The sequence below is a fragment of the Somniosus microcephalus genome, unplaced genomic scaffold (genome assembly GCF_052327205.1).
Source record: "Somniosus microcephalus isolate GS21.2 unplaced genomic scaffold, FLI_Smic_1.0 unresolved_chr7, whole genome shotgun sequence".
NCBI lineage: Eukaryota > Metazoa > Chordata > Chondrichthyes > Squaliformes > Somniosidae > Somniosus > Somniosus microcephalus.
In genome coordinates this window covers 9,941,751-9,967,690 of record NW_028225185.1, presented here as the reverse complement: position 1 = coordinate 9,967,690, position 25,940 = coordinate 9,941,751, and the positions used below count along the sequence as shown (strand labels likewise).

General features: G+C 49.9%; 1 protein-coding gene across 1 annotated transcript in view; it reads left to right on the top strand.

Moving 5' to 3' along the window:
* The window catches only part of cct3 (chaperonin containing TCP1, subunit 3 (gamma)), a 23,321-nt gene extending 1,059 nt beyond the window's left edge, over positions 1-22,262 (top strand). Inside the window, exons 3-13 of the mRNA XM_085978261.1 lie at positions 337-414; positions 2,755-2,851; positions 4,339-4,456; positions 6,623-6,809; positions 7,901-8,050; positions 15,856-15,988; positions 17,717-17,798; positions 18,063-18,243; positions 19,125-19,370; positions 20,238-20,369; positions 21,859-22,262. Coding sequence (XP_085834387.1) covers positions 337-414; positions 2,755-2,851; positions 4,339-4,456; positions 6,623-6,809; positions 7,901-8,050; positions 15,856-15,988; positions 17,717-17,798; positions 18,063-18,243; positions 19,125-19,370; positions 20,238-20,369; positions 21,859-21,957 — 1,503 coding nt within the window. The 3' untranslated portion in view covers positions 21,958-22,262. The remainder of the gene's footprint in view (positions 1-336; positions 415-2,754; positions 2,852-4,338; positions 4,457-6,622; positions 6,810-7,900; positions 8,051-15,855; positions 15,989-17,716; positions 17,799-18,062; positions 18,244-19,124; positions 19,371-20,237; positions 20,370-21,858) is intronic.
* Positions 22,263-25,940: the final 3,678 nt, after the last annotated feature.

Below are 25,940 nucleotides of genomic sequence, written 5' to 3'. Positions count from 1 at the left end.
AAGGCCCTGGTCTGTGCGGAGTTAGCTGTTGGAGCAGCGGCGCGGGTGTGCAGCTGCACAGGCCAGTGATTGAGTTAGTCTCGGCATCCCCATGCAGTGCGCTCATGAGGGACTAGATTGGGCTTGGCTTTCAGGACCTCGAGCAGCTCATTTAGAGTCATGCATGAAGACACTGAGAGCTGCTGCTGCTCTTCAAGCTGTGCCCTGACCTGAGTTTCTTCCTTTTGGGGAGTGGGGGTGTAATTAAATTGGTGGAGGGACAGTTTCAGACTGCAAGTGGGGGGGAAGCAGGAACTGGGTGTATTGTAGTTCAATATTGAAGTTAATATGTAATTTCCTGTCCCCCCCCAGATGTTGCTGGATCCCATGGGCGGCATCGTTATGACAAACGACGGCAATGCCATTCTGCGAGAGGTAGGTGGGCTCTGTCAGCAACTTAACCCAATCGGCAGTAGGTCATGGATTCAGGTGGCCCGCTGCTCACTCGATTCCCCTTCACTCCAAAATAGCCGGCGAATGAATTCTCCTTTCTCTGCCTCCCTTCCCTTCTCAAAATTACCCTCGGGTAGGGGCGTTGGGCTTAAGGCCGCAGGCAGCCCTTGAAGCCCAAGCAACTACATTCTATGTGTCTCTATTCCTCATTTGCTGGCTTATTTCACTTGGAGTTTTGTGGCCCTGGAGGTTTGGAAAGAGCTCGCTAAAACAGAATGTCGAGATTGGTTTATAAATTGATGGCATGGATTTGAACTGTATAGCTGGTTCTCAAGCTATCACCTGAACCTGTGTGGCCCAGGAAGGTATTGGACGGCTCTTCCAAAGAGCCGGTCTGATGCTACGGAGAGCTTTAATACCCTTGGCCTCGGGGCGTGAGACTACAGCGAGCCGAGGTTCCCGGGTGTACAGCTCGGGTTCCTGCTCTTGCTCGCTATCCAGCGAGCCCCGCTGGAGAGTGGAGGGGCGGGGCGGGGGGGGGGTTGAGTGAGGAGACCTTGTTCCGGCTGTGCCGCAGCATTGGAACAGGATAACTCGCCGGATGTGCTCGGATTAGGGCTACTTGGTGATGTCAGTGGGCAAGAGTCGGCACCTCCAGGAGAGCAGAGAATGAGAAACATAGAAACTAGGAGCAGGAGTCGGCCATTCGGCCCTTCGAGCCTGCTCCGCCATTCAACGAGATCATGGCTGATCATCCAAACCCCAGCACCCAGTCCCTACACCGACAGCCATCCCACCCAAGCCCTATCCCCGTAACCCCACGTATTTAATCCCCCCTAACACTAAGGGCCAATTTTTATCATGGCCAATCAACCTAACCCGCACATCTTTGGACTTGAGGAAAACTTCAAGGAAGAACAGTGTTCCCAGCCAAGAAGGGAAGGAGTTAGTCCGCTCTCTGTGATCAGGAGCCCTTTCTATAACTGCTGTAACACAAGGCTGTTTTTCTGCTAACTCTCTCATTTTGCATGATCTGTTTATGGTCATGCAGCTCCAAGGACGCGGCCTTTTGTTGAAATGTGCTTTTGGACAGGTCTTCTTAGTGGTTCCCTCAAATGAATTCTATGGCACAAGCGGGGGCCCATCTTTTGAGTTGGAATCTGTAGCAGTGCACGGCGGGCATTGAATCTGGAGTGGGCCCACACCAGTAGTGCAGCCTGTGAGAGACGGCTGGTGTGCTGTGGTGGGGCATTGGTGCTCATCTGTGCTTTTCACAGCCCTGAGCTGCTGCTGCTCTGCAACTCCTGCCCATAGGTTGGTAGAAGCCTAGGAATTACTTGGGGTGAGAGAGGGCCAATCTTTTCTAAATTGCATTTTATTGCACTGCATTCTAGAATCCTGATCTGAACAGAAGACGAGTTTAAAAATAAAAAAAATAAAGATTCTCCAACAGTAGTGTTTATTGAAATGTTATTGGTTACCCATACAAACTTTAAAAACCTTATACACATCAATATGATCGTGCTAGGGAGTCGGACACTTCCCCATTTTTGACATCTAGATGCAGGAAGGATGTTCCCGATGGCGGGGACTCCAGAACCAGGGGTCCCAGTCTAAGGATAAGGGGTAAGCCATTTAGGACTGAGATGAGGAGGAATTTCTTCACCCAGAGAGTGGTGAACCTGTGGAATTCTCTGCCACAGAAGGCAGTGGAGGCCAATTCATTAAATATATTCAAGAAGGAGTTAGATATATTTCTTAAGGCTAAAGGGATTAAGGGATATGGGGAGAAAGCAGGGACAGGGTACTGAATTTGGATGATCAGCCATGATCTCATTGAATGGCAGAGCAGGCTCGAGGGGCCGAATGGCCTATTCCTGCTCCTATCTTCTATGTTTCTATCCACTCTCTGGTCAAGTGCCGCACCTGCTCTGCCCTGACCGTGCGCCTCAGATCCAACCTTCGAAAAACACTTGCCCATCGGACAACTTGACGCCTTTCCACTTCCCACACCAGCCATGCAGCGGCTGAATCGGGGCCAGTTTTTGTGCGGTGGAGTGCCAGGAACTGAGTGGAGACTCCCCAACCTAAAGACCATTCCAGACTTCGATTCAGTCAGTCTGGCCTGGATTTAACCAGCGTCCGAGAGGTGAAAGGGGCTCAACTCCCTGCACGGCCCTGTCTTCCACCCCCGCCCCCCCCCCCCCCCCCCGATTTGTTCTTTATCCCGACCGAGCGGCGACATTGACCAACCTCGTGGCCTGTCCACTGATTTCGGATGATTCTACCCTGACCACTCATTTCTCTCATTGAATCTCTCAGATCCAGGTGCAGCACCCGGCAGCCAAGTCCATGATTGAGATCAGCCGCACCCAAGACGAAGAAGTTGGAGATGGGACCACCTCTGTCATCATCCTCGGTGCGTAAGATTGCAGTTGATGCTCCAGGGCCTTTTGACTGCCTTGTCTCATTGCTTCCTCGCCACCGATGAAATTAAAATTCCTAGTATGTGCACAGAGGCGCTGGTGCATTACTGACCTGTGCCCCAAACACCTGAACTGCATGTGTGGAAAGAGCCAATAAGGGCCTCGGTGGATCTGAATAGTGAAGTCCCAGGTCCATGCTGCGTTAAGTGATCTCAGCGCAGTTAGCGGCCCCGGCACTCCCTTGCTATCCCAGACCAGGGACTGGGGGGTAGGGGGCAAACCAGCCAGTTGCTATCTGTTGACTTTTGCTGTAAATTGCAGGATCAGACTTGCCTGCAGTGCTCTCCTCTGGTGCAGTAGGTTGCTCATACTCGCTGTCCAGGTGGGGAATGGGTGCGATACTGTTGAGCACAGACCGCTGCCCAGGGACGCAATTCTGTGCATTTCACATTCTGCTGGTGGCGGGCCTGTGAATTATACCCCTAGTGAGAGTCTCCTCCCAAGCTTGTAGCTACAGAGGTCGGATCAGGGTGCCTGACCCCCTCGTGGTTCATGAACAGACTCCATCCACCCCTCTCGATTAGAATGATGACGCCTAGCTGTACAGCATTTCGGGAAATTCCTCCTTTTATTTGCTTGGCCATTGCTAAATGTAACGTTTGGTGCGTCCTTGTTGTGGAGTGTTTTAAACCAACACTCGACACAAGGTTTTAGATCGATAGTCGTCGTCTTTATTACACCGGTGGGGAGACAGTCTGCTCTGTCTTAGCCAGACTTCTCCAAATTGTTACAGCAAATACTACGTTAAAATAAGCATGGCAGCCTCGTGCACAATTCATTCCTGCAACCTGATTGGATCTTGGCCCGCATGCACCTTCATGGATTGGTTATATATCCTAAGGTAAACATGTGTCAGCTGCCTCCTCAATCAATCACTCAAACTGCTGAATGCTGATTAAAAGATATCTTGGAATGCGACCTAGATGATAAAGTTCTTGCGGGACGAGTTGAAATTCTAGACCCCCTGTCTCCACTTCATTGCTTTTTAGTCTTCAAAGGTCAGCTATCTTGACTGCCTCTTCATGGATGTGGCCTTTCATGTTAGCCTCTGTCTTTCTTACATCGTTCAGTGAAACTGCCAGCGATGTCAGTTTAACTCTTTTCCCCACTTCAGTCTCCAAACTGCTAAACATCGCCGTGCGATCGTACTCTGGCGTCCAGTTCCGAAACCGGCAGCGTTCTGGTGGCCGGTGCAGCCGGTGGAAGCTTTGGCGCTGACTGATCAGAAGCGCAAAGCTGAAAATTGACCACCTGGCCCGTCGCTACTCGCCCTATCCGTTAGACGGTGCAGCCCCTCGTGCCCCACTCGTAATGCAAACCGCACGAGAGCGAGTCAGTGTAAGCCGAGCATTGTGTCGACTTCAACCCTGTTTATTTGGCTGCGTTTGCGTAATTCTTCCGCGGACTTGCTTTCTTTTAGCTGGAGAGATGCTGTCGGTAGCCGAGCAGTACCTCGAGCAACAGATGCACCCGTCTGTCATCATTGGCGCTTATCACCAGGCACTCGAAGACATGATTACCACCCTCAAGGAGATCAGGTACGGAGCCTCCGGTTCTTCTCCACACACCTGGTGTTGTAAGAAGACAGAACCTGCAATTATATAAAAGAAGGAACTGGCATTTCTCCAGCGCCTTTCACAACCCCGGGGCATCACACAGTGCTTTACAGCCAATGAAGTACTTTTCAAAGTGTAGTCACTGCTGTAATGTAGGAAACGCAGCAGCCAATTTACACACAAGTTCAGACATACAGTGATGAGATAAATGCCCAGATCTGTTTTAGTAATGTTGGTTGAGGTACAGATACTGGCCAGAACGCAGGGTCGACGACTCTGCTCTTCAGATAATGCCGTGGGATCTTTTACATTGACCTAAATAGGCAGATGGGGCTTCATTTTTAACACCTCATCCAAAAGATGGTGCCACCAACAATGCAGTGCTCCCTCCGTACTGCACTTAATGCAGCATGCTGGATTGCCTTGTTCCAGTACAAATGCATGTTATGGAACCTTAAATGGTTTGACACGCTTGGTCCCCGTGTCCTTTATGAAAAATGTTTTCTGCCTGATGCTTGAAGATAAGACTAATCTTGCCAGCCATGGCTCAGTTGGTAGCACCCTTGCCTGAGTCAGAAGGTTGTGGGTTCAAGTCCCACTCCAGAGACTTGAGCACAAAAATCCAGGCCGACACTCGCAGTGCGGTACTGAGGGAGCGCCGCACTGTCGGCGTGGCGGTACTGAGGGAGCGCCGCACTGTCGGCGTGGCGGTACCGAGGGAGCGCCGCACTGTCGGCGGGGCGGTACTGTGGGAGGGCCGCACTGTGGGAGGGGCGGTACTGAGGGAGGGCCGCACTGTCGGAGGGGCGGTACTGAGGGAGGGCCGCACTGTCGGAGGGGCGGTAGTGAGAGAGCACCGCACTGTCGGAGGGGCAGTACTGAGGGAGCGCCGCACTGTCGGAGGGGGCGGTACTGAGGGAGGGCCGCACTGTCGGAGGGGCAGTACTGAGGGAGTGTCGGAGGGGCGCTACTGAGGGAGCGCCGCACTGTCGGAGGGGCAGTACTGAGGGAGGGCCGCACTGTCGGAGGGGCAGTACTGAGGGAGTGTCGGAGGGGCGGTACTGAGGGAGCGCCGCACTGTCGGAGGGGCAGTACTGAGGGAGCGCTGCGCTGTCAGAGGGGCAGTGCTGAGGGAGCGCCGCACTGTCGGAGGGGCAGTACTGAGGGAGCGCTGTGCTGTCGGCGGGGCGGTACCGAGGGAGCGCCGCACTGTCGGCGTGGCGGTACCGAGGGAGCGCCGCACTGTGGGAGGGGCGGTACTGTGGGAGGGCCGCACTGTCGGAGGGGCGGTAGTGAGGGAGGGCCGCACTGTCGGAGGGGCGGTAGTGAGAGAGCACCGCACTGTCGGAGGGGCGGTACGGAGGGAGCGCCGCACTGTCGGAGGGGGCGGTACTGAGGGAGGGCCGCACTGTCGGAGGGGCAGTACTGAGGGAGCGCCGCACTGTCGGAGGGGCAGTACTGAGGGAGCGCCGCGCTGTCGGAGGGGCAGTACTGAGGGAGCGCCGCACTGTCGGAGGGGCAGTACTGAGGGAGCGCCGCACTGTCGGAGGGGCAGTACTGAGGGAGCGCCGCACTGTCGGAGGGGCGGTACTGAGGGAGCGCCGCACTGTCGGAGGGGCAGTACTGAGGGAGCGCCGCACTGTCGGTGGGGCAGTACTGAGGGAGCACCGCACTGTCGGAGGGGCAGTACTGAGGGAGCACCGCACTGTCGGAGGTGCCATCTTTCCGATGAGACGTTAAACCGAGGCCCCGTCTGCCCCCTCGGGTAGATGTAAAAATCCCATGGCCACGATTTGAAGAAGAGCAGGGGGAGTTCCTGCCCGGTGTCCTGGGGCCAATATTTACCCCTCGATCAGCATCACTGCGACAGATGATCTGGTCATTATCACATTGCTGTTTGTGGGAGCTTGCTGTGCGCAAATTGGCTGCCGCGTTTCCCACATTACAACAGTGACCACACTTTTTAAAAAGTACTTTGTTTGGCTATAAACCACCGCGGGATATCCGGTGGTCGTGCAAGGTGCTGTATAAATGCAAGTCTTTTTGTATTCTGAAATACTGTGTTTATTCTGTGGCGTTCCCCCAACTGCCGGAAAATCCGTTGCCCGCAACGCTTAGTTTTTTTTTCCCGCCCCTCTTCCTTCGCAGTACTCCCGTTGATGTCACTGACCATGAAATGATGCTGAAAATTATCAACAGCGCCATCAACACCAAGGTGAGCAACCTACAGCTCGACCTGGCGTGCAGCATCGCGCTGGATGCGGTGAAGACTGTGGTGTTTGAAGAAAACGGCCGCAAGGAGATCGACATCAAGAAGTACGCCAAGGTGGAGAAGGCAAGTGGCGGGGCCCCCAGCGCGACTGGACAATTGCTGTTAAACCCCTGCAACATCCAAGGCACCAGCTGCCGAGCCGTTGTGCAGGATCGAGCGGCAGGCTACTCTCTTCAGTGAGGGGCAGCTCCTGCCTGGCTCCAGTTCATGTGTACTTACTACCCTTTGGCCATTATTCATGTGTGAATTGGGACTGGGGATGCCAGCGGACTATTGGAGATGGGGAGTGTGTCCCGGCTGCTCGCGCACTTTCTGGTAGCGGGCGAGGTACCGCAGTTGGGAGCAGGAACTCTGGCTGAAATTCATTTCCCCCCCCCCCCCACCCCATCTGCTGCTATGGTTGGGATCAAATCTGGAGGGGGGGGTGCCTGGTCTGAATGCCACCATGGCAGTGCACTGGCCCTCTAAGTAGCAGTCTCTAGATTTTGTCAGGTGCCATTCCTTCATCATTGAGTTTCAAGGGAAAGGGGGGGGGTGGGGGGTGGGGAGAGATTGAGGTGGCGCCAACTGGGTGCATCCTGATTTCACCCTCCCCTGGAAGTGCTGGCGTTTGCTGGGGTACTGTGCCCAAATAATTGGCCATTCGTCAGGTGCGTTTTGAGAATGGGTTTCTGGGGTGTATTTAACCACAAGAGTTTTGTCCTCGTCTGGCATTCAAATGCCTGGACTTTTCAGCAGGTGGCACTGGGTTAGTGGGGTCCCTGTCTGGTTTTTCCTCTCCCTTGGGCTGGAGGTACGAAGACTGGTTTTGACCTCCTGAGCCTCACTCGCGTTGAACTCCAATCCCTCTGCACAGATCATAATTTGAATTTGAGTCTTTCTGGTCTAGCTGTGTAGCGGGGGGGGGTGTTAATGAAGAGACCTACATTGTGGATAGTGAAACTCGGTTGTGCTGTGATCTTTCAAATGAAGCACACTTCTTCGCTCTTGCTGGTAGTGGGGCAAAACGCTAACTGGCCGCGTTAACATCTCTGAAAATTTGCAGTCATTGTGTTTATTGCATGGATCGAGATTCCAGAGCGGTGAGTGAATGGACGTGGGTGGTTCTGGGGTCGTTTGCGGCGGTGGCGTAACAGATTTCTCCGTGTTGACAGATTCCCGGCGGTTTCATTCACGACTCGTGCGTGCTGCGCGGGGTGATGCTGAACAAGGACGTCACCCACCCGCGGATGCGCAGGCACATCAAGAACCCCCGCATCCTTTTGCTAGACTGCTCGCTGGAGTACAAGAAAGGAGAGAGCCAGGTACGGGGCTTGCGTTCCACTGTTCCCGAGTGCTCGAGGAGGGGGGTGGGGGGGAAGTATTGGCGCCACTGTCAGCCAGTGAGTCAAAGCTGGGGCAGGAAATACGGCAGAGGCCTTTCACGGCAAACTACAGCAGAGTCTCTTGATAAAAGCAGGATTATTTCTCCAGCAAAATGCAGTGAGGGGAGTGTAGTTGCATAATACATTTTATCTGCATAAAACCAATCCCAGTCACTTACTCCAGGGGTGATTGACTGGGGAGTTCCCCAATCATCTCCAACCTGGCCAGGACTTGTGGAGCCACTTGACGCAGCCAATACATTTTCACCTGCTTAACTTTAGTGATTTACTTGTTTCGATGATCTGTGCTCTGTCTCTCTCCCTCTCCCCTCCCCCCTCAATTCAAATCGCTTTATTGGCATGACAAGGTACATCTTATGTTGCCAAAGCATCGAAAAACATTCATGGTTGTACACAAAAATACAGATCTATCCATAGTGTATAAACAGATATATCCCTGAGTGTATAAATATACATTCATATAATTTGTATATACTCTTATATTTAGTGGTTGTCCCTCTGTTTATGGCAAGCTGTAACATAGTGTGCCGCTAAGGTTACACAATTTCTCTCTTCCCCCTAGTAGGTATGGGAGTTTTTGGTCGTCATTCAAATTTCTGAATTCCGGGCATATTTTTGTGAATTTTGGGTAGAAATTCTCCCTTATGCCCTGATATTTTCTACAACCTGTGAGGAAGTGCATCTCTGTCTCCACCACGCCCTGACTGCAGTGAGAGCATATCCTGTCCTCTCTTGGTAGCCGGGTCTGCCTGTGTCTACCTTTTTCGATCGCCAAGCTATGTTCACTAAGTCTGTACATTGTCAAGATTTTTCTCAGTTTGCTATCCTTTACCATGGTCAGGTAATCAGCCATGTTGTATTGTCTGTTTAGGGCCAAGTAGCAATTGAGTTTGCTTTGGGTTTTTGTTGTTTCTGCCCAATATGACAGATATTTTTCCTTTTGCTTAGCGACGATTGTGTTAGGTCGAATTCTTTGTGTTACGCTGTCACTGTCCTGGGGCTGGTTCTTGTTAGTAGTTACTTCACTGAGTCCCAGGACTAGTTGACTGAGGGTATTCTTCTTTATGGTCCTCCCTTGGCATTTCAGGGCTTCGTAATGATAACATTGGGGGTTGCTCATTTCTAGGTGTTTCCAAAATTTGGTGGCTCTTTTTTGGATAGTGATTATTAATGGATATTGGCCTAGTTCTGCCCTGCATGCATTGTTTACGGTTTTCCTTTTGAGTCCGGAGGATGCTTTTACAGAATTCTGCATGTAGGATCTCAATTGGGTGTTTGTCCCATTTTGCAAATTCTTGTTGTGTTAGCGGTCCCCACACCTCACTGCCATAGAGTGCAATTGGTTCAATTACTGATTTAAACATTTTGAGCCAAATGCTAATTGGGATTTCTATTTGGATTGATTTTTTAATGGCATAGAAAGCCCTTCTTGCTTTCTCTTTCAGTTCATTCACAGCCAGATGAAAATTTCCTGTAGAACTGATTTTTAGGCCCAAGTATGTGTAGTTAGTGGTTTGTTCAATTTTGGTTGTTCCTAGTGTGAAATTTATTTTGGGTCCCTGATGTCTGGATCTTTGCTGGAACACAAGGATTTTGGTTTTTGGGGGATTTATTGTCAGGGCCCAGGTCTGGCAGAACGACTCCAGCAGATCCAGGTTCTGCTGTAGACCCTCCTTAGTTGGTGACAGCAGAACCAGGTCATCTGCATAGAGGAGGAATTTAACCTTGGATTCATATAGGGTGAGGCCGGGTGCTGTAGATTGTTCAAGTAGTTTTGCCAATTCATTTATGTAAATATTAGTGTGTCAGTGAGATGGGTGAGCCCTGCGTCACCCCCCGCCCCTGTGGGAAGTATTTTGTTTGTTTGTCTCCAATTTTAACTGCACATTTGTTGTTTGTATACATTGATTTAATTACATCATATGTTTTTCCCCCTACCCCGCTTTCGATAAGTTTCAGGAATAAACCGTCGTGCCAGATGGAGTCGAAAGCCTTCTGGAAATCTATAAAGCGTGTAGATTTTGCTTTTGTTTTGATGAACGTTTGTGTCAATTAGGGTCTGTAGGGTGAAGATATGATCTGATGTTCTATAGTTTGGCAGGAATCCAATTTGGCTTTTACTCAAGACATTGTGCTCCTCAAGGAAGTTTATAAGTCTTTTGTTTATGATACTACAGAATACCTTCCCCAGGTTACTGTTTACACAGATGCCTCGATAGTTATATGGGTCGACTTTGTCCCCACTTTTGTATATGGGCGTTATGAGCCCTTTGTCCCAGATACCAGGGAAGTAACCGACACTCAGAACCAAGTTGAAGAGTTTTAGGATAGCCAGTTTCATTTTATCGTCTGTTTAATCATCTCGCTTAGTATGCCGTCTGCACCGCAAGCTTTTCCTGGTCGCCGGTCCTTGAGTTTTTCAAATAGTTCCTTTTTCTGTTATTATGGAGTCTAGCGGGTTTTGGTTATCTTTTATGGCCATTTCGAGCTTTTCCAGTTTTTTGCATATTTGGTGTTGCTCTGGCCTTAGTGTGTTTTTCTGGTATAATTTTTCAAAGTGGTTTTCCCATGTGTCTCCATTTTGAATGGCCAATTTGTCGTGTTGTTTTTTGTGTAATGTATTCCATTTGTCCCAGAAACAGTTGGAATCAATGGATTCCTCAATGGAGCTGAGTGTATTCTTAATATACTGCTCTTTTTTGGTTCTGAGTGTGTTTCTGTATTGTTAGTGTCTGACAATAAGTAAGGCGTAATTCCTCGTTTTCTGGCTGTCTGTGTTTTTGGTTTGATATTTTTCTAAGTTTTTTCCTCATGTTATGGCAATCTGGGTCAAACCATTTTTCATAGTTTTTTGTTTTGGGTTTGTTCTTGCGAGCTTTCAAGTTTGACCTTGTTGCCAAATTATCAAAAATATTGTTTAGGTTATTCACTGCCCGGTTTATGCCTTCTTTATTGTGAGTGTATATGTTATCCAGAAAGGTGTCCCAAGAGAGCTTGAGTTGATTCATGGCTAATTGCTTTATGGTATTTTTCTGTGCTGTTTTTGGCCCATCTGTATGATTTTTTGGTGTTGTACAGTTTACTGGGTTGTGTTTCTGTGTTGGTTGTTTCTGTCTTGTTAAGATACATAGTAATTTGACTGTGGTCTGACAGTGTTGTTTGTGGTTTGACTGTGAATGCTCTGCAAGAGGATGGGTCCAAATCCGTAACGGTGCTACAGCCAAGAGGTGAGCAATAGGTCGATCTTCCTAGGAGGTCTCCCATGAACCTACCATTGACAATGTACAGACCCAGGCTTCGACAGAGCTGCAGTAGCTGTTTTCCGTTGGTATTTGTCTGCTTGTCGCAGTTATGCCTGTATGGATGGGAAGGGATATCGAAGTGGTTATTCCCGAATATGTAATTGTTTCCCTGATTATTGGTGAAGTCTGGTTCTTCGCCAGTTCTTGAATTGAGGTCACCACAGATCAACACGTTCCCCTGGGCCTGGAATTGGATAATCTCCCTCTCAATGTTGGAGAAGGTGTCCTCTTTAAAGTACGGGGATTCCATTGGGGGGATATAGAGTGCGCAAATGAAAACATCTTGGGTGTTAGAGATAATCCCCCTCTCAATTTTGAGCCACATGTGGTTTTCGCCCTTTTTTATAAATTTGATGCAATTCTTAAGCTCTGTTTTAAACCAAATCAGTATGCCTCCAGAGTCTCTGCCTTGGGTTACTCCTGGCAATTTATTGGAGGGGACCACCAGCTCTGTGTACCCTTGGGGACGGCCAGTGTGTCGTCCTTCTCTATACCAAGTTTCCTGTAAAATGATAATATCCAGATCTTTAGTTTCATCTATGAACTCTGGGGTCATACTCTTCACGTCGAGCACCGAAGAGCGTAGACCTTGGATATTCCAGGTCGAAATATATAAGGATTTCATGTTAAGCTTGATCTTTTACTATGATAGGTTAAAGAATGATACGTGTTTGTCGTGTCTAAATGGGGGGAAAAAAGATAATCTCAATTGTCTATAAATGCTAATACTACTTGGTTACAATTCTTTCTAGTAATTAGTCCTTGATTTTTTTTTTCATTTTCTGATCCATAAGGTGGATGTAGATGCTGCTGCACGTCTGCTTAGTGTCTCTTAATGGATTGTCTCTGCCTGAGGTATTGCGTACGCCCTGTGCATCTCTCCCTCTGTCTGGCTGGGGGCAGTCCTGTTCCCCTGTAGGACAGGAGTGGTGCAGGTCTGATGTTGTTGTGCATGGGGATCCTCTCTGGTCCCGGTTGGTGTGGTGGTGGTCTCTGTAGTAGTCCTGGTATGTACCTCGCTGATCTCTGGTGGTCGGGGGGGGGGTCCTCCTGGAGTCTGGGTATGGACCCGGTTAAAAGCGACGTCCTTCAGGGCTTTAGCAAAGATCGGTATTCGTTTCCTGTGGATGTGGACGCGGTCGTGAAGACATTCCACATCGAGGGTGGCGTGTTGGGCCAGGTGCACGTTGTGTTTTAATTCACAGTCTCTTGCTATGCTGGCATTTATCTCATGAATTGTGTTGTTGTTGAAGTCTGTTCTCGGCAATATTGTGGAAACAGTGATTCTAGTGTTTGGGAATGTATTGCTTGCCTTCTCAATCACTGCTCTGAGCGATGTTGCTACCCCTTTCTGCTGGGCCTTTAGGTCATTTGTGCCAGTGTGTATTATTATGTGTTTGGGGGAGCCTAATCGGGTTTTGGTCAGCCATTCCAGGGCTCTGTCTGTTGTTGGGCACCGGATCTTTTTTACTATATGTCTAGGGAAGAGCTTTTTCTCCCATAGAAATTTCCCATTCGAGTCGGAGTATTACGATGTCAGCCTTGTTGGTGTTTACTGTCTGGTGGCTTTCGCCTGGACTCATAGGGTGTGTGTTGGACTGGGGTGGTCGTGTCTGGTGTGTGCGCTCCTCTTGTGAGCGGCTCGCTTGTGGTTCCACAGTGGTGGGGGAAGACTGAGCTTCAGTATGCTGGTCGGTCTGTGTGGCACCCCTTGTATTGTGTGTTTGCTGCTGTTGTTCAGTGTGGGAGCGCAGCTGTTCAGTCCAGCTCTGTATTGTCTTATCTCTAGCCTCTGGCTGCTGGTCTAATGGTGCTATCCCTCCTCTACGGCTCTTTGTTTTCCTGCAGCTCTTTCACTTGATTCTCAAGTAGATTCAGCTCTCTCCTGTATTTCTCTCTCTCTTGCTTTTGTTCATGTTTCAGTTTAAGGACCTCCTCTCTAAGTTTAACCAGCTCTGTCTCCACCTGGTTAAATTTATCCTTTTAGTTGTATCAGGCTGTGAGATCCCAGGGTATGTGTCTGGTCGGCGCTGGAGGGCTCACTCACTTCTTGGCTAGGCTGCTCTTCTCTTGGTGAGCTGGAAGTGGTAGGGGGAGTATGTGTGGCTTCCTCCCTGGTAGTTACGCTGGGGTTAGTCAGCTGTATCATGTGGCTGTGGGGCCCCGGGGTGAGTGTCTGGTTAGAACTGTGGCTCGTTCACCTCCTGACCAGGCTGATTTGCTCCTGCTGAGTTGTCAATGGTGGGGGGAGTGCGAGTCGCTTTTCCCCTGTTAGCCACTCTGGGGCTGTTCCTTCCCCTCCGCTTTTTCTTTCAGTGTCTTGAAGGCCGTTTCAAAGTCGTTGAGGTTGCCTTGCGCCAATATTGTTCCGTTATTGTACATGTTGACAGTCGTGGTTGCACTGTCCAGGTCCCCTGGTTTCTTAATTTTCAGTTTGGACCCATTAGCGGTTCTTTCCTGCTTAACCCCTTCCCCCCCCCCCCCCCCCTCCCTCTTTCTCTCTCTTTCCTCTTTTGCGCGCTCCCTCTTTTAAGAACATAAGAAATAGGAGTAGGCCATACGGCCCCTCGGGCCTGCTCTGCCATTCAATAGGATCATGGCTGATCCGAACCTAGACTCACGTCCACTTCCCTGCCCTCTCCCCGTAACCCCTAATTCCCTTATCTGCTAGGAAACTGTCTATCTCCGTTTTAAATTTATTTAATGTTGCAGCTTCCACAGCTCTCTGAGGTAGCAAATTCCATAGATTTACTACCCTCCTGAGTGAAGAAGTTTCTCCTCATCTCAGAATAAGGGGCTGCCCTTTCAAAACTAAGATTATGCCCCCTAGTTCTAGTCTCGCCCATCAGTGGAAACATCCTCACCGCATCCACCCGATTAATCCACCTCACAATCTTATATGTTTCGATAAGATCGCCTCTTATTCTTCTGAACTCCAATGAGTAGAGTCCCAACCTATTCAACCTTTCCTCATACGTCAGCCCCCTCATCTCTGGAATCAACCGAGTGAACCTTCTCTGAACCGCCTCGAGAGCAAGTATATCTTTTCTTAAATATGGAAACCAAAACTGCACGCAGTATTCCAGGTGTGGCCTCACCAGTACCCTGTATAACTGAAGCAAGACTTCCCTGTTTTTATACTCCATCCCCCTCGCAATAAAAGCCAAGATTCCATTGGCCTTCCTGATCACCTGCTGCACCTGCATACTAACCTTCTGTGTTTCATGCACCAGGGCCCCCAGATCCCTTTGTACTGTAGCACTTCGCAGTTTCTCTCCATTTAGATAATAACTTGCTCTTTGATTTTTTTCTGCCAAAGTGCATAACCTCACACTTTCCAACATTATATTCCATCTGCCAAATTTCTGCCCACTCACTTAGCCTGTCTATGTCCTTTTGCAGGTTTTTTATGTCCTCACTCACTGCTTTCCCTCCCATCTTTGTATCGTCGGCAAACTTGGATATGTTGCACTCGGTCCCTTCCTCCAAATCTTTAATATAGATTGTAAAGAGTTGGGGTCCCAGCACTGACCCCTGCGGAACACTACTAGTTACTGATTGCCAGCCCGAGAATGAACCATTTATCCCAACTCTTTGTTTTCTGTTAGATAACCAATCTTCCACCCATGCCAGTATATTACCCCCAATCCTGTGATTTTTTTTTTTTTATCTTGATCAGTAATCTTTTGTGTGGAACCTTGTCAACTGCCTTTTGGAAGTCCAAATACACCACATCCACTGGTTCCCCTTTATCCACCCTGTATGTTACATCCTCAAAGAATTCGAGCAAATTTGTCAAACATGACTTCCCCTTCGTAAAACCATGCTGACTCTGTCCTATTAAATTATGTTTATCCAAATGCTCTGTTACTGTTTCCTTAATAATGGACTCCAACATTTTACCAACCACAGATGTTAGGCTAACTGGTCTATAGTTTCCAGCTTTTTGTCTACTTCCCTTCTTAAATAAGGGTGTTACATTAGCAGTTTTCCAATCTGCCGGGACCTTTCCTCTCCCTCCTTTTGCGCGCTCCCTCTTTTGCCCCCACCGGGATAGTGGGTGGTGTTGGCCGTTCATTCACTTGGGGCATCGCAGCCAAGCCCAATTCTGTCCTTGTCCAGCATGAAGAAAGCTGGAAGTCCCTGAACGGTGATCAGGAGAGCTCCGTCTGACTTTTTTTTTATCCCCTAAACTGCTGCAGTCGGGTAACTTGGAGATAGGTGGTTTAAGGTGGCTTCTTCTAGTATGTATAGCTCAGTGCGTTGACTCACCGAACTATAACCTGTTACAAGGTAAGTATCTCTGCCAGTGACGTGGTGTCTACTGTCTGGTATTCCTAATTTCCCAAAACGCAAGGTTTGTGATAATTGATCATTCGTTACTGTTGCCTGCGCTCTGGCTAATGAGCCTGTATGTTCCAGACTGATATTGAAATCACTCGTGAGGAGGACTTCACCCGCATCCTGCAGATGGAGGAAGATTATATTCAGCAGATATGCGAGGAAGTCATCCGCCTCAAACCTGACCTCCTTTTCACTGAGAAGGGCATCTCAGGTACTGTGCACGCTACCGAGTGGAATCTGTTGGGTTCAAATAGATCGCGAGATGGAGGCCCTCTCCAGAGTATCGGTCCCAAGCGTCTTCCCTGAACATCTTTTAGGAACAGGAAGAGGCCATTGAGCCCCTCTAGCCTGTTCCGCCCTCAATGAGATCATGGCTGATCTGCAACCTAACCCCATGTACCTGCCTTTGCCCCATATCCCTTAATCCCTTTGGTTAACACAAAATCTGTCAATCTCCGGTTTAAAATTAACAATTGATCTAGCTTCAATTCAATGTTATTTGCCATATGTAACCAGTACAAGTACAATGGAATGCTTACTCCCCGTCGGGACACGTCAGCTATTTTTATAGCGCCGTGTTCAGAAAGTCAATTCTTTGGCATCCAGTGGCAGTGGGAGCACGATGTCCCTCAGCTGCTCCGTCCTCCTCCTCACTGTTGCCGGCTCGGCTCCACGTGTGGTGGCCTGCTTCTCCCGCTCACCCTCTGGCCACCATTCCCGGCTCCCCTCCTCCCAGTCGGACTGCGAGTCGTCATGGCTGCTGTTGTGTCCCACTGCGCTGCCTCCGTCCGACTCGCCGAACACACCCTCTGGTCGCCGCCGGCTCCACGGTCCGACGGCCCAGGCCTGCTTCTCCCGCTTCCGGTCCGGCCTCTCATTTGCAGAAACAGTTCCAAACTTTTACCACCCTTTGTGTGTAGAAGTGTTTCCTGATTTCACTCCTGAAAGGCCAGGCTCTAATTTTTAGACTCTACCCCCCCTAGTCCTAGAATCCCCAACTAGTGCAAATAGGGTAGATCGAGATAGAAACTATCTGTTCCCCTTAATATCTTTAATGGGCTGGCTCGTCCTAATTGCTTCTTCCTTCAGAAGAGACATGTGGCACTCCCTCAATGCTGCATTGGAATGTAACCCAGATCAAACCCAAACCTTCTGGCCCAGAGGCACATGTGCTGCTACCTGAGCCAAGCTGATGCTCCTCCTGTGAGTTCCTCTGTGTATCTGCCAAGCATTTGAGTATTAAAGCCCAGAACCATTCCCACCCTTCCCGCTTTGCTTTTCCTGTCCATCTCGTGCACCTCTGTTGACCGCTGGACTGTGTCGGTGTTTCGGGCCCCAGTTTCATGATGGGTGGATGTGGCTGTGTGAGTCACTTCAAGCCGGCCACATACCTGTCTCATCACGGTGAGTCCAAAAGGCTTTGGTGATGTTGGGTTGGGTCTCCTTCTTGCAGAGGGCAGCGAGCAAGATCAAGAACTCTTACCCGCTTGTTTTTAAGCACCGCTCCGTTTCAATGAATAGTTCTCGGTTGCAGCACTAATTCCGATGAAAATGCCCCGAGATAGTCCAGCTCCTGAACCAATTCTCCAAATACTGGCGCACCTTCGGCTGTCTGTATTTGCGCCTTGCACACCCAAATGTAAATGAATCAACCTGTCCTGTTCAGGTGGCAGCAGATACCCCACTTCACCCTGCGTTTCTGAGCTGCCATCATAATGAGGGCCAGTGTCTGCCATGCTGATGCTGAAGACGCGAACAGGATACGAGCCTGCTGACTTATGGGCTCTGTGTTGAAATGATTAATCGCTAGTTCAAAGTCTTTCAAAAAGAAAACTGTCCTTCTGGCCCCTGGGCAGGCTCGCTGGCGTGTATTTGGAAAATCGAATTATTTCCGGGCATGCCAACACAACTTGATATCTGTCGTCCTCTTCCTCTCCAGACCTGGCCCTACACTACCTCATGAAGGCAAATATTTCTGCTATCCGTCGTATCAGGAAGAGTGACAACAACCGAATTGCCAGGTACAGTGACCTTGCTTCAATTGGGAGAAGGTGGGGGGCTCTTGCTAGATAGAGATTTGCGATAAATCATGGGGAGGGTGGGGTAGTAGTGTTTTTGGAACTTACCTGTCCTGTCTGGCGAAATGTGAGACTATTAATGTTTTGTACACCACTCCGGCAACTAGTATCGGGTGTAGCCGTGTCTGCTACCAGTGGTGTCCAATTCTGGTCTCGCCCACAAGCAGAAACATCTTCTCCAAGTCTACGCCTCTCTTGATTTTGCAGGGCATGTGGTGCTCGCATTGTTAGCCGGACAGACGAGCTTCGTGAGGAGGACATTGGCACCGGTGCTGGCCTGTTTGAGATCAAGAAGATCGGCGATGAATATTTTGCTTTCATCACTGAATGCAAAGACCCCAAAGCTTGCACCATTCTCCTCCGCGGAGCGAGCAAAGAGATACTGGCGGTAAGCAGGGCGGTGGGTCAATGCTCTCTTTCCAGGTGTGTTCGAGGTTCGCGGACTGTTTGAGGGTTTTTTAAAATTATAACTGGTTGGAAAAGTAAGATAGAAACAGACTGTTATCGGTGAGTGGGAGGAGGGCACAGGTACAAGATTAAATGTCGAGATTTAGGACAGAGGGGAGAAGAATCTTTTTGCCGAGTTGCGAACCTACAACTGGAGTTAGTAGTTGAAGCAGAGACCATGTCTGTTTTTTAAAATAGTTGGACGATATTCCCTTGAGGGTGCACGGCCGCGCAGCATTCCAGGGGTCCTGGACGCTCAGTCGATGAGCAGCCTTTTAAATTGAGAAAACTGCGCATGCGTGGATTTTGAATGGTCCGCGCAGCCCCCCCAAAAATTACGGGGAACATTGGTGGTGTAGGGAAACGGTGGACATGAGGTTGAACTGGCTGGGCTGAACGGCCTTTTTCCATGTACTATTTATTGAGCTGTGTCTGATTTAGGGACTGTCAGGCTCGTGTTAAATGCTGCAATTGCCCCAGTTTTTCGCCACGTGGAAGTCAAAACATCCAAGAGTCCAGCTGTCCATCAGAAATCGCCGCCCATGCTAGCTCGCGCTCCTAGTGTGATCGTCCCTCCTGGAGTTCCTGCCAGTCACAGAAACCAGGCCACCAGTGGTGGGGCGAAGGAAGCACGAGGGGCTGGAGTTGGAGGAGGGCAGAGATCGCGGCAGGTTGTAGGGCTGGCGGAGGTTCGAGATGGGGAGGAGCTGAGGGCGTGGAGGGGTTGGAAAAGCAGGGTGAGAATTTAAAATTCGAGATGTTGCTGGATCGGGAGCCAGTGTAGTTCTGCTTGTAGCTTCAATGTTCGGTTCTGTGATTCAGGAGGTGGAGCGTAACCTGCAGGACGCCATGCAGGTGACTCGCAACGTACTCCTGGACCCACACCTGGTGCCTGGTGGCGGAGCGTCGGAGATGGCCATAGCACACGCCCTGACTGAGAAATCCAAGACTATGACCGGCGTGGAGCAGTGGCCGTATCGTGCGGTGGCACACGCCCTGGAGGTCATCCCCAGGACGCTAATCCAGAACTGCGGGGCGAGCACCATCCGTTTACTCACCTCCCTTAGGGTAAGGCGTTCCCTTTCGACACAGGCGGCTAGAATGGCGTCCCGAGCCATGGGTAATCGGTTCATCAGTGGGTGGCAGTGTGGTACGAGCTATGCGGGTCAGAAGGTCCCAGGTTCAGTTGTGGGTCTGTGCTGCCCGCAGGCAGTGCTCTGATGGGCATGGAGGCGAAATCCGCGAGGGTTCCCACTCGTTTACTACCCAGTAATTACCGGGTGGCGATCCGTCCCTCTCCCTGGCCACTGTCCCATGCTGAACCAGATTGTTGGCAGACTCGGTGTCCTGTTTGACCCTTGAGCTGAGCTTCCGACTCCGTCGTTAAAGACCACCTACTTCCACCTCCCTAACATGGCCCGTCTCCGCCCCTGCACTCAGCCCATCTGCTGCTGAAACCCTCCTCTGTGCTTTTGTTACCACCTGCCCTGTCGGGTTATTGGGAGCCGAATGGGAAGATTCCTGGCTCCGGTGACTGGTCGCGTTAATCTACCAGGTTGACCGGGGGTGGGGTTGACTCCATTCCAATTTTGGATCAACAGAAATATCCCCTTGATGCCAGTTCTACCCTAAAGATGCTTACCTCAATAAAGTGTGTGTGCTGGGGAAAATGGGAATTTCTTTCTGCCCCACTTTCCAAAACATTCATTCATAATTATAAACTGGTAACAATAATGGCTAAACGGCCTCCTACAGTTTTGAAAATACTGAGTTTCGGCACAATAAAAATGTCTTTCCCACTGTCTCTTCCCTGCTGTCCATACTGTACGGGAAGTCCCTTCTGATTTGACTACGTCTAGCGCCAGAATGACTTGACTATTTTGTTCCGAGGCTGTTGTACCGTCTAAAACCGCAACCCGCGTGTGGTCTTCACAGGCAAAGCACACGCAGGAGGGCTGCCAGACCTGGGGAGTCAACGGAGAGACCGGAGCCTTGACCGACATGAAGGAGCTCGGGATCTGGGAACCTCTGGCTGTAAAAGCGCAGACTTTTAAAACATCGGTGGAGGTGAGTCTCGTCCGAGATCCGGGCACAGCTGGGAGGGAGGGTAAGGGTTGTGATTTCTGGAATGAAAAGGTGCAGGTTTGTTCGCAGCCCTTCCCACAACTATTCAAGCACTCCGGTCACTGCAGTTCAAAGTAATTCATTGACTGATTTTCATCACTCTCTATAAACCAAGAAAGCAAATATTAATTTATATTTTCCGACTGCGAATGTGAATATAATTGCACACTCCTGGAAGAATGGATTGTTGCAAACAGTACTTGTTTGTAACACGGTGGGACTGTTCAGATTTTGGTTGCGAGGGTGCCCCGGCTCGTGCCCGTGAGATGCAGACAACTCCGTCCTATTTGTTTATTTCTGCCTCTGGTTTGTCCTGTTTGAATTTCGTGGGCCTGGAGGTTTGCAAAGGGCTTTTCTTGGCGCTATCGCCTCCTTGCTGGGTAACTTGGACCGCCGAGATCTCTTGGTATCGACAGTTTGCGGTATAATTAATGGGATCGGGGGTTTAACCAGTGTCCACCGCTCCGTGCTGTGCCCTAAGCCGAGCGGTTTGTCTGCTCTGCTACAAGCCCTGCTCTCCTGCCGTGTCTTGCCTCCCTGCAAACCTTTAAATCAAATGCCTTCAACTGAGGATTTTTAAAAATTCATTCCCATGGATGTGGGCGTCGCTGGCAAGGCCAGCATTTATTGCCCTCAAAGGTGGTGGTGAGTGCCCTATACAACTGATCGGCTTGCTAGGCCATTTCAGAGGGCAGTTAAAAGCCAACCACATTGCTGTGGGTCTGGAGTCACTTATAGGCCAGACCGGGTAAGGACAGTAGATTTCCTTCCCTAAAGGACATCAGTGAACCAGATGGGTTTTGCGACCATCTGTTAGTTTCAGGGTCATCGTTACTGATCCTGAGCTTTTTATTCCAGATTTATTTAATGAACTGAATTTAAATTCCCCAGCTGCCGTGGTGGGATTTGAACTCACGTCTTCGGATTAGTCCAGGCCTCGGGATTACTAGCCCAGTGACACAACTACTATGCTACCATACCCTTGGCTCAATTACTGTGCAGTAAAACGAGAGACTGTGGGTGTAGGTGGGAAACCAGTGACTTAACTGGCCCACAAGCGGCATTATCTGGGGGTTGGAGGGATGGGGAGAATTGCTGCTGTTTTACGCCAGTTTTCATGCTGAGAAAATTGTGCGCCTCATCTCGGCTTTGCGCCTGTTTAAAACTGACACATTGCAGCCTTGCGGAGGTCCTCCGCCCTTCTGTGGCTCTTGGTTCACCTGATGCAACGTGTGAGCGAGCCATTTGGATCGCGAAGGTCCCAGACTCGGTCCTCCAAACTGTGCGCCACATTACCTGATCTCGACTGGCTGGGGCAACAGGCTGGTTGTATCCCACCGGTATCGAGCGAAGAGTCTCGAGAAAGCCGTGTGCAGGTGCGTCCAGCTGTGCGCTGATCATTCTGACCCCGTGCCTTCTGTTTCCCCTGCAGACCGCCATCTTGCTACTGCGCATCGATGACATCGTGTCCGGCTACAAAAGCAAGAAGGACGACAGTCGCGGAGGCGATGGCGACGCGTCGTACAACTAAAACGTGGGACCGAGGCACCGAGCGCAGCACCTAGGAAGGACCACAACGCACAGCCGCCCTCACCCACCCCAACACTGTCAGCACTCGGGACAGGACCCCCCCCCCCCCCCCCCTCAGTATTTATTGTTTAAAGAACGGGAAAGGCAGCAAAGTTCGACAAGGTGACCTGGGGGGGGGGGGGAGGGGGTACAAATTAAATTACAGTTACCTATTTGGATGTTTCCATGGCTGAACGGGCACCAACAGTAACTTTTTCATTCTTTTAGTTTTGAGTGTTGGCATTCAATAAAGATTACTCCAATTAGGGTGTTGCTTGTCTGTTTCTTTTTGACACTTGCCTGGATGAGCGCAGCTCCAACAACACTCGAGAAGCTCGACACCATCCAGGACAAAGCAGCCCGCTTGATTGGCACCCCATCCACCGCCTTAAACATTCACTCCCTCCACCACCGGCTCACCGTGGCTGCCGTGTGTACCATCTACAAGATGCACTGCAGCAACTCGTCAAGGCTTCTTCGGCAGCACCTCCCAAACCCGCCACCTCTTCCACCTAGAAGGACAAGGGCAGCAGGCGCATGGGAACACCACCACCTCCAAGTCACACACACACACCATCCTGACTTAGAAATGTATCGGGCCGTTCCTTCGTCGTCGCTGGGTCAAAATCCTGGAGCTCCCTCCCTAACCGCACTCTGTGGAATCACGTGACTGCAGCAGTTCAGGAAGGCGGCTCACCGCCACCTTCTCGAGGGCAAATCAAGATGGCCAATAAATGCCCATAAGATGGCCTTGCTAATGACGCCCACATCCCATGAATAAATTTAAAAAAAAATCTCTTGCTTTACCTCCCCCCATTTACCCTATCCTTTGCTGAAGGGTTGCTCCTGGGTGGGGGCTGGCAGATGAGGACGGGCTCAACTGGTAAGCATGCAGACCAGTGGGCACTTGAGTGGGTAGAAATGGGGAGGAGTAGAATTAGCCAGCACAATTCGGTGGAAAGGGGTACTGCCAACTCCAGTACTACACTGCGAAATGAGAGTCCTGTCATTCCCATATCTGTCCCTTGATGCTGACCGCGTTAATTTGCTCATCACAAAGCCGGTAGTGGTGTATGATCAATGATGAGCTGTACATTACTTCATATTCTGGCCTCCTATTTTGGCACAATCTGATTTTCTGCCAAGAGCCAGCTTGTGGAGAATTCCACTCACCGTGGTCCCTACTGTTTTTTTTATTTAAGCAGCTGTCCGTAATTCCCTTTAGTATGGACCTCGCTTCAACAAAGCTTTGTGCCTGAGAATTGCACGTGTTTTTTTTATCTTAACTGCTTAATTCTTTTACCGATGATCTTAAACGTGTGTCCTCTCGTTACTGACCAGTGGAAACCATCTAGGTAAATTCTGCTGTAAGCAGAAAGCGGCGTGATGAAGTTGGGTTAACACCAAGTTTGGGTTGCAAAGGCAAATGGTGGGAAAACTGAGGGAAGTGAGATTGCGAGGGTCTGCGGAAATCCGAGTCATTGCATATCTCGTACTTCTCAAGGATGACTATAGAGAGCAGGTAGAGTGTAAAGTGCTGCATCTGAAGCTAAGATAGGAGCAGGAGTAGGTCATTCGGCCCTTCGAGCCTGCTCCGCCATTCAATGAGATCATGGCTGATCATCCAAACTCAGTACCCGGTCCCTGCTTTCTCCCCATATCCCTTGATCCCCTTAGCCTTAAGAAATATATCTAACTCCTTCTTGAATATATCTAATGAATTGGCCTCAACTGCCTTCTGTGGTAGAATTCTCTACCACAGAAGGCAGTTGAGGCCAATACATTAAATATATTCAAGAAGGAGTTGGATATATTTCTTAAGGCTAAAGGGGTATGGGGAGAAAGCAGGGACCGGGTACTGAATTTGGATGATCAGCCATGATCGCATTGAATGGCGGAGCAGGCTCGAGGGGCCAAATGGCGGCCTACTGCTCCTATCTTCTATTTAGAGAATTCCACAGGTTCACCACTCTCTGGGTGAAGAAATTCCTCCTCATCTCTGTCCTAAATGGCTTACCCCTTATCCTTAGACTGTGACCCCTGGTTCTGGACTCCCCCGCCATCGGGAACATCCTGCATCTAGTCTGTCTAGTCCTGTTAGAATTTTATAAGTTTCAATGAGATCCCCTCTCATTCTTCTAAACTCCAGCGAGCATAAGCCCAATTGACCCAATCTCTCCTCATACATCATTCTTGCCATCCCAGGTATCAGCCTGGTGAATCTTCGCTGCACTCCCTCCATGGCAAGAACATCCTTCCTCAGATAAGGCGACCAAAACTGCACACAATACTCAAGATGTGGTCTCACCAAGGCCCTGTATAACTGCAGCAAGACATCCTTGCTCCTGTACTCGAATCCTCTTGCTACGAAGGCCAACATACCCTTTGCCTTCTTAACCACCTGCTGCTGCTTAGAAGGAACGAGGAATTGGTCAGAGGAACATTGGCACAAGAACAACACAACGCTAGCTTTATACACAGGCATGGATTACAAAAACCAGGAAGTTATGCTAAACCTTTATAAATCACAAGTTTGGCCCCAGCTGGAGTATTGTGTCTAATTCTGGGCACCACACTTTAGGAAGGACGTGACGGTGTTGGAGAGGGTACGCAAGAGATTTACTAGAATGGGATGAGGGATTACAGTTATGTGGATAGAGCAGAGAGGCTTGGGTTGTTCTCCTTGGAGCAGAGAAGGCTAAGAGGAGATTTGATAGAGGTGTTCAAAATCATGAGTGGTTTAGATAGAGTAGATAAAGAGAAACTTTCCAATGGTTCGATAACGAGGGCACAGATTTACGGTGATTGGCAAAAGAACCAGAGACGACCAGAGGAAAAACTTTATTACTGAACAAGTGGTTAGAATTTGGAATGCGCTGCCTGATAGGGCGGTGGATACAGGTTGAATAGTAGCCTTCAAAAGGGAATTGGATGAATACTTGGAGAAAAAATTGCAGGGCTATGGGGAAAGAGCGGGGGAGTGGGACTAACTGGAATGCTCCTCGAGAGCTGGCGCAGACACGATGGGCCGAATGGTCTCCTGCGTTGTACTATTCGATGATTCTATAAGTAATAGCAATAAAATAGAGGAAGGTTAGAGGGGTTGCTTATTAGGTGACGTGCTCTTTCAGGGCTGGAAGAAGAGCCTCTAGATATGGGAGCAGGATCCTTGAAAAGAACTTCAAGATAGATTCTAGGAAAAGAGTAACTCGGCAGAAGGAGTATCTCTGAGCTTAGAGGCTGCCTTGGGGATCTAGGCCTTTCCTAGATCCATGTACAGCAGGCACCTCAAAGTACTGGAGAGGTACCACCAACGCTGCCTCCGCAAGATCCTGCAAATCCATTGGCAGGTTAGGCGCACCAACGTCAGTGTTCTTGCTCAGGCCAACATCCCCAGCATCGAAGCTCTGACCACGCGCGATCAGCTCCGACGGACGGGCCACATCGTCTGCATGCCCGATACGAGACTCCCAAAACAAGTGCTCTACTCGGAGCTCCAACACAGCAAGAGAGTCCCAGGTGGGCAGAGGAAACGCTTCAAGGACACCCTCAAAGCCTCCTTGAAAAAATGCAACATGCCCACCGACACCTGGGAACCCCGGCCCAAGACCGCAGAAAGTGGAGGGGAAGCATCCGGGAAGGCGCCGAACACCTCGAGTCTCTTCGCCGGGAGCAAGCGCAAGGAGCGCACGTCAACCCAAGCACCCCACCCGCCCCTTCAACCACCGTCTGCCCCACCTGTGACAGAGACTGCAGGTCCCGCATTGGACTCATCAGTCACCTGAGAACTCATTTCCAGTGTGGAAGCAAGTCATCCGAGGGACTGCCTGAGAGAGAAGAGGAGATCTAGGAATTTGAATTGGAGGAACATGGTCAAGAATGGTGACTGATCAAGCCATCACCGGTGTTGTCTTGCAAGAGACATGGAAACTGCCTTTGAAGAGT